The 15365-nt window shown below is 52.7% G+C and overlaps 2 protein-coding genes across 14 annotated transcripts in view; both read left to right on the plus strand.

Annotated features, from left to right (window-relative positions):
• The window catches only part of PACS2 (phosphofurin acidic cluster sorting protein 2), a 70213-nt gene extending 64200 nt beyond the window's left edge, over positions 1–6013 (plus strand). For all 9 annotated transcript variants that reach the window (XM_071751244.1, XM_071751245.1, XM_071751246.1 and 6 more), the window contains one exon: positions 760–6013. In XM_071751244.1, the coding sequence (XP_071607345.1) occupies positions 760–878 (119 nt within the window). In that variant the 3' untranslated portion in view covers positions 879–6013. The remainder of the gene's footprint in view (positions 1–759) is intronic.
• A 5156-nt stretch (positions 6014–11169) lies between these two features.
• The window catches only part of MTA1 (metastasis associated 1), a 76575-nt gene continuing 72379 nt past the window's right edge, over positions 11170–15365 (plus strand). For all 5 annotated transcript variants that reach the window (XR_011727232.1, XM_071751301.1, XM_071751300.1 and 2 more), the window contains exon 1: positions 11170–11300. Coding sequence is in view for 4 of the 5 variants with exons in the window: in XM_071751301.1 (XP_071607402.1) it covers positions 11273–11300 (28 nt within the window). In the remaining variant the exon portion in view is untranslated. The remainder of the gene's footprint in view (positions 11301–15365) is intronic.

A 15365-nucleotide genomic window follows, 5' to 3' on the forward strand; every position in this document is an offset into this window, starting at 1 on the left:
CTGGGGTTGTTCCTGGGGAATGTTTTAATAGGTCTTGGATGAGGAGAAATTCCCCCTTAGCAAGGAACTGTTCTGAATTAGTTCCCTGCATGAGGGCTCTGTTTCCCTCCCTTTCATTCTGTTTCCCTTGCCCATCTAGAAATTGGTGGAGAGAGGTGACAGTGTGGTTGTCCCTCTAGTCACAGGTCCCTCTAGCCTTACACAGGTCTTGCAAAAAGACCTAAAGTGGCTGGCAGTGAAGTACCAAAAATATCCCTGTACCTATTCAGCTGATAATCCCCACCCCTGTTAACAGCAGAGGGATCTGCTTGGGTCACCTCCTTAATCCTGGCTCCATCCCTGCAAGACTGGTGAGCAGGAGAAGTAGTGACAGAACATGTGTCACCTCTTTGGGACATCTCTTGGTTAAGTGTGACAGTGAGAAGAGTCTGGTGTCCATCTCTGTAAGAATGTGTTTGCCCAAAAGAGAAAATGGGGTGTGTTTAGGGAATGCAAGAAATCAGGTGATGCTGAAACCAGCAGCCTGGGGAGCTCCGGTGTCACTGAGCAATGCTGGAATAATAACCTGAGTTTAAACCAGCTCTGCTCTCAAGCCTTTCTCCCTGATGTGTGCAGACTGTGGTGGGGTTGCCAGGCAGACCAGCATGTGCCAGACCTCCCTCTGCCAGCTGCAGGCAGTTTCCTAGCAAAGCTGGTCCAGCCTGGCCACTTCCACTCAGTATTTTCTAACTTTTCTCCATTTTTTACCTTCCCCTGCAGTCCTGATCGACGGGGTGGAGTGGAACGATGTCAAGTTCTTTCAGCTGGCAGCACAGTGGTCCTCTCATGTGAAGCACTTTCCCATCTGTATATTTGGACACTCCAAATCTAACTTTTAGCCACACTCTCTGGAAGGACCTTCTGTCCATCCCGGGGACTGCACACCAGGAGCCAGGAACCGCGTGCCAAGTCTGACTCGCGTCGCTCTGCCCTCTCCTGCAGAATTAACTACAGATGTGCTTGGATTACTTTTGAATTACTTTTTTCTATTAACTCTTTAAGTTTACTACAAGGGAAGGAAACCCCTTTAAACAAAGGCAGGAAAAAAAAAAAAAAAAAAAAACAAACGAAAAAACACAACAAACCAACCGACAAAACAGTCTTAAATGTAGATGTGCTGACAACATGAAGTCATGGGGGAGATGGCAGGAGCAGGCAACCTGCCCAAGAAAACCTACCACTTATGATGAGCAGAAAGCTGAATAACTGCACTGCTTATTAACCTGAGACCTCATCGGTGTGAGTGGGCTGGGGGAGCCATGGATCAGCTCCAATGGATTTTGTGGAAGATGGTGCACGTTGTGGTGCATTTGGACCCCGCCCTCTGTATTTCTAGGAAAAAAAGATGGCCAGTCTTCCTTCCTGCTGCCAAAGGATCGGTGTGTCTGGAGGGAGTTCAGCTGTCCAGTTTGAAAAACAAACCACTTGTGTAGCTAGGGATGTCCAGAGGGAAAGATCCCCTCCTTTCAGAGCACGGAGTCTGCAATGGGGACGGGCATTTGTTGAATTTGTTGAATTCGTGTTGCTGAAGCAATGCCCAAAAAGTGTTGGGCAGGAATTTGGGAAACACCAGGTGTAAGGAAACCCCAGTGTCCCAGGTCTGTGACAATGACCAAGCCAAGGCAGTCACAATGTCCCTGTGCTGCTGAGGGACACTGTGTCAGTGGGGTCGCTGCTATTTACATACTCACACCAATTATTTACCTGTCAATAAAACCTCATCCAGCCTCTAAAGGGAAAAAGATTTTTTTTAACACCTGCAGATTTTTTTAATGCTTTCTAAAAAAAAAAAAATAAAAACAAAAATAAAAACAAAAAGTGAGAGGGGAAGAAAAAAAAAAAAACGTTGCCAAAAAAGAACAAACCCAGGAAGCTGAGCTGTTGTCTGTGAAGTGATCCATCACTGTAGGGGCTGTACTGGGAGCCAGCCAGGCACTCTGCCTGTCCAGCTGCCTCCCCATCCATCTGTCAAGCCACACACCTGAGGTGCTGTGGGCTGCTTTATCTGCTGCCTTTGTCCTGCCCTGACCACACTGTGCTTCCCAGAGCTGTGGCAATCTGCCTTCTGCACCTCTGCAGCCTGGGTGCAGCCTGCCTGGCTTCAGGACTTTGTTTTCACTGAGCCCTTGAACTACCCAGGACCTTTCCTCACAGGGATTGGCAGACTGTAAGGAGAATGAAGGGTGCTGGGGGGAGCCAGCCTCCCACCAACTGCTTTGTAAATGGATGTTGTCCTTACTTTCTGAGTGTTCCTCCTCACAGGTATTTCTCTGTGGCTTCCATCCCTTCCCCAGCAGGATCTGCTTTGGCCCTGGCATAGCATTGCCTCTGGGCTGAGGCTTTGCTAGGGGTTTCAGTCCCAAGGTGCAGTGGAAACTGTAGTTGGGATGTAACAGAGGATGAAACCAGCAAGACTTCCCCTGAGATGGAGGAGTGAGATTTTTGGGGTGTCTTGCACTGTTGACTTGTTGGCTCTGGCTGCACTTGTGTTCACTTTGTGCACCTTGCTGCTGTCAGGGATGCTGGGAGTGGATGATTTTACAAGGAGACAGCATGAGAAGGTGCAGCTCTGGGTGCTGCAGATGTGTCCCTTTGCTCTCCAGGCTTTCAGAGTTATACCTGGAGGGACTTGAAGCAGATGGGGTTTGGGGAGCTGAGTCTGCTTTCCATGTGGAAAAAAGAGAGATGTCTGGCATTTCAGGGTAAGGGACTCGAGTGTGTGATGGGGTCCTTTTGGGTTCCACCCTTGTGAGCAGGTCAGGCTCTGTGAGCATTTCCAGAAGGCACTTCCTGAAGGCAGTAATGCTTATGAAAATGTTTTTTTTTTTTTCTCTGTTCCCTCACCCTTGGGTTTCTAAGGGCTTGGGGACCTGCTTTGCCCTGCTTGGCAGATGCATCTCAGTACAGGGCCAGCCTGTGTTATTTTGGGCAGGGCAGCAGTGATCTGCTCTGTTAAGCCTTCTGCTGATGGGGAGTGAAGGGTTGTTAGGCATGAGTGTGATCCCTGCTGGATTCAGTGCCTGTTGCAGCTTACAGCATGGAGTTGGCCTCACCAGCTCCCAGTTTCATGAAACTTTTTCCCAGCACAAGCACAACCTACTTGGCCAGGGCCTGGGTATTCCCTTCAAGCCATTCAGGGGAGGAGGACGTGGTCCCATGCCCAATGGCACACTGCTGGGCAGCCCAGATGGCCCACTTGCAATACTTGGTTTCTTCCCACTGTCCTGCTGGCTCTGGGCTGTGGCAGAACCTTGAGGCTAGCTGGAAGGTTGCTATGTCCATTAATTCATGTGCTTTTGGTTCACCTGAGCTGATGCTCAGGGGCTGTGTAGTGTTGCCTAGCAGCAGGAGCGTGGGAGATGGTACACAAGCACATGGGTTCTTTTTTCTTTATTGAGGCTCTTGCATCAAAAAAGCTCTTTTTAAAGGAAATTAGTCAGTGTGGGATTTTTTTTTTTTTTTTTTTTTTTTTTTTTTTTGTCCTCGAGGCTCACACTGGTGTAAAAGGGTGATCAGGCTGGGTCCCAGCATCAGGAGCCTCAGGCAGGCTGGGCAGCTCTGGGTGCTGCAGAGGTGGGGTGGTGGGCTGACCAGCTGCAATAACTTTGTTTACCAGGGTGGTGAGGGGGGAACCAACACTGTGCTCCTCTTCCTATTCCAACCTACTGTAAAAAACCAAATGATAGGTAGGACAGGATTTCCAGGGTCCTGCCCATCACGTTTGTGTTGCCCCTGCAATATTCCATGTGTCTGTGTGTTCCTGCAAGTGAGAAGCATTTCTGCTCGCTGCATTTGGTGTTGGTTTGTCTCTTGTTCTAACTTTATGCAAGGAAATTCACCGTGAAACTGTCTGTCTGCCTCAGGGCTTGGGTCTCCACAGGGATTTTTTTTCCCCTGTGGAAAGCTGCCCTTTCTCTGAAATGCCCCTTCCATGCAAGGAAACATCCTGGCTTCTCAGCCTGGTCCTCCTGGAGCTCAGCAGGGGCAGGCTGGCTCTGCCCACCAGCAGCTCTGTCCCCAGGGGCTGGCTGGGATGTTTCCCAGCCTTGGAGGCAAGGGTTGGAATGCAGGCTTTGGTGGTTGTGCTGCTGGGGTTGTGCTTCTCCTTTGTGCAGCTGTTTCTGTCCCCAGCTGGGGGTAGAAAGGGGGTTGAGTGGTTAAGGTGAGTGAGTGTCAAAGCACCTGTGTGGCTCAGGCTATTTTGGGAAGGGGTTTGGCACCTGGTGGCATGTAGGAGTTGGCTGGTTTGGGGTCTCTGAGGTTCCCAGCAGTTTCTCAAGGGACTTTCCTGCAAGCCAGCCCTGTGCCAGCAGGGTGAGATGGTGACAGCGTGCAAGGTAGTGAATACACAAGGATGGCTCAGAGCAGAGAGTGCTCTGCATTGGGCTGTCCAGGGTTTTGGTGAGGAAGGTGCAAGTCAAATGAAAAGTTGTGATGTTATCTCCCTCACCTGTGTTGGATGGGACAATCTGTGGGGCTGACATTGAAGGAAGGGGCTGGAGCATCTGAGCTGATCTCTGGCAGGGAGGTGCTTTGAAGGTTGTGTCCCCTGGGTTTCCTGTCCTGTTCTGTCTTACAGCTCACCCCTGCTCCCTGCAGAGCTCCTGTGACCTCTTTTTCCCTTGGCTGTGGCTTCTCCAGGCAGATGGTTTCTTTTCCAGCTGCTCTTGGGCAAAGGGCCCCCATCTCTGGGTTCCCTGGAAAGGGTTGGTTGCTGCACTGGATGCTGAACAGCACTGGCAAGCTGCTGAAAGATGGAAGGGTTTTGTGGTGTTGAGTGCTTCCTGGTCCTCTGGGTTTAGTTTCCCAGAGACAAAGGCTGAACCTCAGCATTCCAAGCAGGGTAGGAGGCACTGGCTACTTCATGGGCATCTTGGGTGGTTGTTTTAGCTCAGTGGTTTCCATCCACTTCAGTTGTTGCTGTTCCTGTCTCAGAAGTAACTGCAGAGTCCTTCTTAGTTACAGCTGAGTTTGGGGAGAGCCACTCTCTCTGTGTTTTGCTGCTTTTATTAGCAAGTGCTTGTTGCTTTCTCCTGCAGGGAAGGCAGGGGTAGCACGTGGAAGGTTTATGGAGTTGAAGCTGTGCCCCTTTGGCTGAGCATCATCAGATTCTGCTGAGAACCACCCTGCCCCATGCTTTTAGGTTTTTAGGCCGTGTTTGCAGCTAGGGGATCCATTTCTCACCAGAAGTGGAGTGCTGGGACAGAAAGCATTGCACCTGGTGCCTCCAAGTTTAAGCAGAAAATTCTGGAGACAGCAGAGCCTCTGACCTTCTCCTGCTGCTTGGTTTGCCATGGGATCAGGAAAGCTGGGATTAGGGCTTGTCCCTCTGTGCAGGGGTACAGGGGTGGGGGCCCTGGAGCTTTCTTGAAGCTAGGTTGGGCACAGTGCCTCTGTCCCTTTGTTCAGGGGCTCTCAAACTCCTGTGTGGTGATATTTTAGTGGGACAGCCTGGTTTATCTGGCAGGGTGACAGGCAGAGAGCAGCAGCAGCAGCTCCCAGAGGTTTCCTGGAGCCTCTTCAGTGACTTTCTGATGTGGGATGCTCCTGGCAGGGCTGGTTCCTGCAGGGTCACTTGGCTGCTTTGTGTGACAGTCTAGGGGAGAAGGGGACGTGGTGGTGGTGGTCACTGCTTTCCACTCAGCTGCTGCTGCACACCTTGGCCATGGGGTTCTGGAGTGTTCCCTGATGTGCTGGTGTGGGGACCGAGGGCGCCACTAGCCTTGTTGGGACTGTGCCCTATGAGGGGACATTACTACTTTGTCCATCTATTTCATTGTTGTATTGTTTGGGTTCTAGTTTTTTTGGGGTTTTTTTAATGAAAACAGATGAAATGTAAATAGCCTTTTTTTTTTTTTTTTTTTTTTTTTTTTTTTTTTTTTTTTTTTTTTTTGAACAAACTGCAACATGCTCGACCTCGTCAACTATTTTATGGTACTAATGCAACACTAATAAAACTGGACATGAAAGCACACACAGGTCCCTTGAGTTGTCTCTTGGGAGGGGCTGTTGTGGCATTTCTGGGGCAGTTTTCTCCAGGAGGAGAGAGCAGCATGGCTCACTGGCACAAGGGGAATTTCTTTGTTTTATTTATCCAGCTGCCTGGCAGGACATCCAGGACTGAGCCTGATGGATCTGCGTGTCCTTTCCAGACTGGGAGGTGAGTCTCAGTGGGGGAAGACCAAGCCTGGGTAGTGGGAAGCTGTGTGTGCTCCTGGGGGAGAAGTGGGAGAGTGATTGGGATGGCAAGCACCTAACCTTGGTGCCAGGGAGTGGGAAGGTGAAGAAAAAAAGGAAAGGGAAGAGCTAAGCACCCATTTTGAGGAAGAAAGGTGAAGAAATGTTGGGAAATAGGCCCACAGCTGTGATCTCCAGGATACAGTGTGCTGGAAGCAGCAGTAGGAATGGAGAACTGGAGCAGCCTGCATCCCTGTGCATCCCTGCATCCCCTGGCCAAAGGTTTGGGGTGATGGAGCACAGAGCTGGGGGTGAAGGAAGCACCTTGGGGTGGGCCAGGCTGCTCTCAGCCTCAGTGGTGGATGTCCCAGCCTGTCCCCATGGCCTGGCCACACCTGGAGGAATGTTTATGGCCTGAGCCCTTTGCTGGAGCAAGTGACACAAGTCTCACCCTGGTGGCCATGGGCAGGGCTTGGATAATTCCAGGCTGGAGGAATGTACATTCCAAAACGGAGGGCAAATTTGGGACATTCTGAATGCAGAGACAGCACCAAAAGCCACGGGGGAGGGTCTGGCTGGTGGTCAGAGGAGGAAAGAACTATGGGGCAACCAGAGGAGCGGGGGGGAAAGCTGTGTTTTGCCTTTTATTTTTTGCACAGGTTCAGCTGTAAACCTGCACCATGGGCCCAGCTGTGTGGGAGAGATGCAGCCTGAGCTTCACTAAAGGTCCCATCCCGAGCCTGGGTGTGGAGAAGCTCCTCTCAGCATGGGAAGGAGAGGGACAGCAGAGGGGACTGTGGTGATGGGACAGCTTGGGAGGTGGTGAGGGGAGCAGAGTGCTCCCCACATCACCAGGAAATGTGAGTGAGCTCCCCATGCCAAGCCCAAAGCCTTGATGGAGCGAGCCATGGGCACCTTCCTCTGCCTTCTGGAAGGGAGGAAGAAAACAGAGAGGTGGGTGGAACAAGGATGGGTCAGGGTGTGCCAGATCCCATACTAGAGGTCTAGGGAGCCTCCCTTGCCCACGTGGGCTGGGACAGGCTGAATTTTTCTGCCAGGCAACCTTGGAGTGAGCTCTCCAAGTGTTGGTGTCTTCCTTTTGCAGGTCTTGGCTCTCTCAGCACCCTCAGTGCCACCTGAGAGGTTTCAAGTGCCCTGTCAGGATGCACCAAAAGATGTCTCTAAGGACTGGGTTTGCCCTGGTGGGAGCTGGTGGCACCCATGGGAGTGGGGCTTGGTGGCAGAAGGTGGAACTCGGCAAGACTTGACAGAAGTGGAACATTTTTAAGAGTTTCTTTCCAACAAGTCAAGTCGGAGGCCTGTGGCCAGTGGGGTTCCCCAGGGATCAGTACTGGGTCCAGTTTTGTTCTGGAGGAGGGGATGGAGTGTACCCTCAGGACGTTCACTGATGATGTGGAGCTGGGAGGGGTGGCTGAGAACTCAGAAAGCTGAGCTGCCATCCAAAGAGATCTGGGCAGAGCTGAACCTCATGAAGTGCAGAGTCCTGCATCTGGGGAGGAGTAATCCCAACCACCAGTACAGATTAAGGGATGTCTGCTGGAAAGCAGCTCCATGGAGAAAGACTTTGGAGTCCTATTGGACAGCAAATTCCCCATGGGTCAACAATGTGCCCTTGTGGGCAAGAGCATCCTGATAATGGTATCCTGGGGTGCATGAGGAAAAGTGTGTCCAGCAGATCCAGGGAAGTTCTCTTCCCCCTCTACTCTGCCCTGGTCAGACCACACCTGGAATACTGGATCCAGTTTTGGGCTCTCCAGTTCAAGAGAGACAGAGATCTACTGGAGAGTCCAAGGGAGAGCTATGAGGATGATGAAGGGACTTGAGCATCTCTGCTGGGAAAAAAGACTGAGAGCCCTGGGGCTGTTCAGCCTTGAGAAAAGAAGGCTGAGAGGGGAGCTTATGGATGTCTATAAATATCTGAGGGGTGGGTGCCAAGAGGAAGGGGCCAATCTCTTTTCAGTGGTGCCCAGTAACAGGACAAGGAATTAGGGGTTGGAGCTAGAACATAGGAAATTCCACCTCAACATGAGGAGAAACTTATTTCCCATGAGTGTGATGGAGCACTGGCACAGCCTGCCCAGGGAGGTTGTGGAGTCACAGAATTGTCAGGGTTGGAAGGGGTCTTTTAAGCTCATCCAGTTCCACCCCCCTGCCATGGGCAGGGACACCTCCCACCAAATCAGGTAGCTGAGAGCCCCATCCAACCTGGCCTTAAAAACTTCCAGGGATGGATGGGGCTTCCGCCACCTCTCTGGACAACCATCCAGTGTCTCACCACCCTCATGGGGAAGAACTTCTTCCTTACTTCCCATCTAAATCTCCCCTCCTCTAGTTTATATCCATTCCCCCATGTCCTATCATTCCCTGACATCCTCTGGAGACTTTCAAAACCTGTGTGGATGTGTTCCTGGGTGACCTGCCCTGGGTAACCCTGCTTTGTCAGGGGGTTTGGACTCAGGGATCTCTTCTAACCCCTGACATTCCATAATTCTGTGATTCCATGAAGAGCCCACTCATTCCCAGCATCACCTCCTCTCCCTGCCATTGCTCAGTGCCCCAGTGACCACCTGGGAGAGGAACAGTCCTGACAGTCCCAGAGCTTCCTGGAAGAGGAAATTCTGATGTGGTTTTTGTTACTATCATTTAAACAACAACTTTGCATCTGGAAAAAATAGCAGTCAGTGCCACGTGACCGACTGCCTCCTGGTGTTCAACTCCCAAATGCCCCACGATGCCATTTGGAAACATTTATTCTGGATCATTTTTTTTGTGTCCTACTGAATCATTTTCCACTCCACAGAACGGGGGCAGAAGCAGCCTGGGGAGAGCCATCCCTCACCCCCTGCCCTGTCCCCCCTGGCAGTGCTCCTGGGATGCCTTGGGAAGGAGGAAACATCGAGGTGCTGCCCCTCAGCACATCACATTTTTTTGGCTGACTGATTTTTTCCCTCCCAGAAGAACTCTCCTTGCATGTGTTGGAAACATGAAAGCAGAGCCCTGTGCCCTACTGAGGACTTCCAGAGATTTGGTGGTTTGTTGTTTTTTTTTTGTTTTGTTTTCCCTAACACACAAAGCAAATCCTAACAAAAGCCCTTTTCTTTTTTAAATGGACACATTTGGACAGATGTGAAGGTTTTGGGTGATCTCGTGCAGCTGTTTTAGGGCTTTGCAACAAGCAGGATCATGTGGCTGTGTCCAGCCCTGGTGAAGCATCCGAACATTTGTACTGCCAACCACTTACCCCAGCAAGGAGTTCCAAGACAGGTATTTTTTACCTTAGGTATTTTTTGATAATCACAATCTGTTTGATTGTGAGGAGAGGGGGTCCTGGGCTGACACCTGGCTTGGACAAGACCAGGTGATTCTTCAGCTCTCTGTGCTGGAGCTGAGGAGTGACTGTAGATGTCCTGCTGTGCCCAGACACCAGTGTCACCCCAGCTCTGCCTGTGCTGACTATTGAAGGTGTAGTTCTTTGTTGGGGTTCACCATCCAACCTTGACCATGCATGTGAGTCCTGGAGGGATGGGTGGTCACCTGCTCTGCTGCACACCATCAGCCCTTGCTGCAGGACCTACAGTAAAAGGTGGTGTGTACCAGAGACTGATGCTTTCTTGGGGTGTTTTTGCTGTCATCCTGTCACCCCTTCTAGAAAAGGGAATGGCAGCAGCAATGTGCGAGGTGTGAGGAGTGACCTGGAGCTGACAGCTGTTCAACAACCCGACTGCTGCAGGCTCCTGAGGACGGTACAGCTGGAGAGGAGGTGTATATGGGTGAAGGAGGGATGGTGACAACCCCAGGTCAGGAGGCAAGGGAAAGCAAAGATGGCCAAGCAAGGAGGGTGTGAAGGGATCCAGCACAAGTCCTGTGAGGAAGGGCTGAGGGAGCTGGGGGTGTTCAGGCTGGAGAAGAGGAGGCTCAGGGGAGACCTCATCACTTTACAACTCCCTGAAAGGAGGTTGGAGCCAGGGGGGGTCAGGCTCTGCTCCCAGGCAGAGATCAGTCAGACAAGAGGCCATGGGCTTCAGCTCTGCCAGGGGAGGGTTAGGTTGGATATTAGGAAGAAATTCTTTCCAGAGAGGGTGCTCAGGCACTGGGATGGGCTGCCCAGGGAGGGGGTGGATTCTCCATCCCTGGAGGTTTTTAAGGAGAGACTGAATGTGGCACTGAGTGCCATGGGCTGGGAACCACGGGGGGAGTGGATCAAGGGTTGGACTTGATGCTCTCAGAGCTCCTTTCCAACCCGGATGATTCTGTGGGATTCAGGCTGACACCCAGGAAGGGCAGACACATGGCAGTGTCTGGGGGGACAGTAGGTGACACAGGCAGCCCCATGCCTCAGCGAGATGGGGTAGGGGTGTGTGCAGGACCTGGGACTCTCGCAGGGCTGAGAAGGCCGGGAGAGGTGTACACCGGGACCGGGCAGAGGTACCGGTGTGGTGTGGGTGTCAGCAGCCCGGGGTGTGTGTGTGTAGGGTGTGTGTGTGTGTCAGGGTGGCTGTATCCGAGTACAGGCGGCGTGCGTGTGCTCAGGCCTGGTGTGCATCAGGAGGGCCGAGCACAGGCAGCTGAGTACAGGCTGTCTGAGCGGCTGTGAGGCGATGCCCGCCGCCAGCCCCGCACCCTTCTCGCCGCCCGCCCCGCATCCCTCCCGCCGCCAGCCCCGCATCCTTCCCGCCGGGCGCAGGCCGCGCCGCCCTCACACGCTGCGGGTTGGGCGGCGGGGCCGCCTCCTTCCCTCCCACTCCCCTTCTTCCTCCTCCCTCCTCCTCCTCCTCCCGCCGCCGCCGGGCCTCTCTCCTCCCGGGCCCACCGCCCCCGGGCCCGCCGCCGCCCCGCCCTCCGCCTCCCGCCTCTCTCTCTCCCTCTCGGCCGGGCGGCAGCCGGCGCGGCCCCTTTAATTCCCCCGCTCCCCTCCCCCGCCCGGCCGCTCCAGCCTCCATTTTCCAGCGGATCCGGCACCTGGAGGAGGAGGAGGAGGAGGAGGAGGGGGTGGCGGCGGCGGCGGGAGCGGCCCGCACCCAGCCCCGTCCCGGGCATGGCCGCCAACATGTACCGGGTGGGAGGTAAGCCCCCCCCTCCCCCCCGGGTTCTCTCCCGACCCTCACCCGGGAGACCCCAGCCCCGCCGTGGCCCGGTTCGGCCCCACCGCGCTTCCCTCCCCTCCCTTCGCTCCCCTCCTGCGTGCGAGCGGCGCCCCGGGGGCCCGTCGGGCCGAGGCGGCGGGGCAGGCCCGGGGCGGGGCGGCGGGAGGCCGGGAGGGGAGCGGTGGAACGGGAGGGGAGCAGCCCGGGAGGGTGTGAGGCCTCGGGAGGGATCGGGAGAGGAGGGAGCGGGGTTAGGGGCCTGGGGAGCTGCGGGTGAGGGGAGGCCTGGCCGGGGTTATGCGGGGTGAAGGGGCTGCGCGGGGAAGGCCTTGCGTGGGGTGAGAAGGGAGGGGGTGCTGGGGTTCTGTGGGATGGGGTTGTGGGTTGCGGGGCTGGGGTTAAGCGTGTGGAGATGGGGAGCCCTATAGAGGTGGAGGGTGCAGGGAGATGGTGAGGGACGGTGGGTGCTCGGGCAGATGGGGAACCCCGGGGTAGGGTGAGATGGGTGGGGGAAAGGCAGGAGAGGGAGATCCAGAGGGGCCGTGAGGAAGAGGAGCGGGGATGGAGCCCGGGGATGGAGTGAAGTGAGTGGTTAGATGGGGGTCATGCGAGGTTGTAGGCGTGGGGGACCAAGGAGGGCTGGCTGAGGGGAGAAGGAGCACAAAGATGGGCAGAGGCTGCCAATAATGGGGGCACACACGTACACACACACGTACGCACACACTCACACTCGCTCACACACTCACACACACTCACACACACACACACACTCGTTCACACACACACTCACACACACACTCACACACACACTCACACACACACTCACACACACACTCACACACACACACACACACACTCACACACTCACACACTCACACTCTCACACTCACACTCTCACACTCTCACACTCTCACACTCTCTCACACTCACACTCACACACACTCTCACACACTCACACACACTCTCACACACTCACACTCACACACACTCTCACACACACTCTCACACACACACACACTCACACACACACTCACACACACTCTCACACACTCTCACACACACTCTCACACACACTCTCACACACACTCTCACACACACTCTCACACACACTCACACACACACTCACACAAACACACGCACTCACTCTCACACTCTCACACTTTAACACTCTCACACTCACACACACTCACACACACACACACACACACATACTCACACACACTCACACACGCTCACTCTGCCTGATGCACGTCCTGCTGCTCTTGGCCTCCCCTTCCAGCCTTGCTGTTTTGTTGTGTGCTTCCCCATTAGTCTTCTGTTGGGGTTGTGCTCCTGTCTGATTGTCCTTTGTTTTGACTCCCGTGAAGGGAAAGGCGAGGCAACAGGGTTTGGGGCTGCGTTTTATGGAATATAAACTGAGGGTGGTCTGGCATGAATGTGTGCTCGGCCATTTTCCTTCAGAAAAGATGTTCTGTGAAGCTTCCTTCTCCTCAGGACTATGGGATTTGTGGAAACATGTTTTAGGGTTTGGTTGGTTTTTTTTTTTGAGGAGGTTCTCTCCTTTCCAGACTGCCCTGTTTCTCATGGAGTTCTGTAAAACTGGAGTAAAGTAAACAAGAGAAAAAATACAGCAAAGGTGGCCCAGCCACCCTGTCTGGCTGCTCTCCATCAACAACTACTTCATGTTCTTTCTGCTTTTCTGGCCTATCCTTACTTTGTGCTCAAAAAAATGTGGTGGGTTTTTTTTGTTTTGTTTTTTTTTTCCACATTGTTACCTCTTTTCTGGTTGCACATGGGTTTTGTAGAGGGATCAAGTGTACCTCTTGGCTGTCCTGGCTTTGTTTCTTGGGTTGCTCTAAGCTGGTACTGGTGCATGTAGCATTATGTTGGTTTGGAGATGCTGAGAGTAGAAAGATGGAGGGTGAGATGATTTGTGGAAATTTAATTTGGTTCTTGGTGTAACTTGCAGAGGGAATTGTTTCATGGGAATTGCTCTGTGGCATTTAATGCTACAGGCACCACTCTGGTGCTGACTGTTGTCTCCAATATTGTATATGGCAAAATACTGTGCACCCCAGAGGTGGTGAGCAGGGAACTTTGCTGATCTCTGGGCTGACCTGGAGCCTGTCCTGGTAGAGCAGAGTGCTCAGGGCTGGGTCCAGCCTGGTTCTGGGTATCTCTAAGGATGGTGATACCACCCTTACTTTGGGCTCTGTCCAGTGTTTGGCTGTGCTTATAGCAAATCCTTGTTTCTGTGTCCCTGCTTGGCACACAGGCAGTTCCCTTGTCCCTCATCCTATCCCTCTGCATCCTCTGAGCAAATCCTGGCCCTACACCCCCCCCTCAGTAGTTTTAGGGAGCAGTAACATCCCCCCTGAGCCTTCTCTTTCCCAGGCTCACCTCACCCATCTCTCTCTGCCTTTCCCATGCTCCAGCACTGACCACCACCACCACCACCACCTCAGTGGCCTCTGCTGGATTCCTTTCTGTATGGGACTTGTGCTGGGGAGCCCCACTTGGATCCAGCACTCCAGGTGGCCTGAGGAATTCTAAGCAAAGGGGCAGGATCCATTCCCTTGTCCTGCTGACCAGCAAGCAAGGGTGCACTGCTGGCACCAGGGCAATTTGTTGGTTTATTAGTGCTTTGCTGACTGTACCTAGCAGGGTGTTATCCCACCCCAGATGTGAGGCTTTGCTCTGGCTGTAGCTGAACTTCTGGAGGTTTTCATCAATCTGTTTTCCAGCTTGTTGATGTCTCTCTGGATAGCAGCCCTGCCCTCCAGTGTGTGGTATGGTTTTCCCAAGTCCTCAGACTTTCAGAAAGTTGTATTCTGGTCACTGTCCAGGTCATTAAAAACCATCTGAGCAGGGCTGGCCCCAGTGTTGATCCACCAGGGGTGCCATTAGTAACCAGCAGCCAGGTGAAGGTTGTGAGGGCTGATCACCACCCTCTGAGCCTGGTGTTCAGCACTGCTTCAAAAGATCCTCTGGGAGACTTCTCGTGGCCTTTGACATGAAGTTAAGGTGTCCAACATCCTCTGCTTTCCCCCCAGCCATTCTTTGTATCCCAGGAGGGGAGTCAGGTTAGCCAGGCATGATTTGTCTGTGGTGTATAATCCATTTTGGTCTCAGTCACCTTCTTGTCCTGGAAACTGCGTCCAGGATTCACTCCATAACCTTTCTGGGCAGAGGACAAGGCAGCTGGCTGATAGCCAAGGTTACAGTGCTCCATTATTATCCATATGGATAAAGTCTTGATGTGACAGATTACCAAGATCCATGGATGGATGGATACAGCTGTTTCTGTATGAGTGCTCTGTTCAGCCTGAAGAGTTTGTATTGTTGAGTTGTTTCTGACCTCTGGTGCTGCTATCTCCCACTAAAGGTTTTGTACATTGAAGTTGTGTGTGAATTCCAGGGCAGGATTAAATCCTGAATGGGATTTGTGCAGTCATTTCATACACTTCCCACTGGAGGACAAACATTCAGCAGATAATCTGTTATTAGTCTTGTGGCTACCAAGTTGTGTTGTATGAACTCCAGACCTAACAGCTGCCAAAAGCAGCTTGTTCACTATAGATCAGTAGTGCTCCTGGAAGTATATGTTGAGTGAGAAAGGAGGGTGGTCAGAACTTCTGGCCTTCTGGAACATCATGAATTTTGATAGATTTTTTTTTTTTTTTTTTTTTTAAATTTAAATTTTGATTTAAAAGTCAGAGGCCCACTGTGCTTCTCTGGCAAAGACTGATTTTAAATGCACAGTTGACAGCTCTTCCAGAGGTCATGAGGTGTCTTGCTTCTTTTTAATGGTGAAGTGCAGTGGTTCCTGGATAGAAGAGCTGAGGAATACACTGTGGGGGGCTAAAGGCAGCGTGCAAGTCTTCTCCTCTGCCTTGTGTAGCAGAATGAGTGTTTTGGGGGGGTTAGGAGCTGTCTCTGGAATGGTTGTAAGACTCTGTGGATAGGTTGGTGGTGTGGAGCTGCTGAGAGAAAGCAACTGTTTCCTACCAGGTTTCCACATTTATGATGGGGGGAGGGTTGGTT

The sequence above is a fragment of the Heliangelus exortis genome, chromosome 8 (genome assembly GCF_036169615.1).
Source record: "Heliangelus exortis chromosome 8, bHelExo1.hap1, whole genome shotgun sequence".
NCBI classification, from domain to species: domain Eukaryota; kingdom Metazoa; phylum Chordata; class Aves; order Apodiformes; family Trochilidae; genus Heliangelus; species Heliangelus exortis.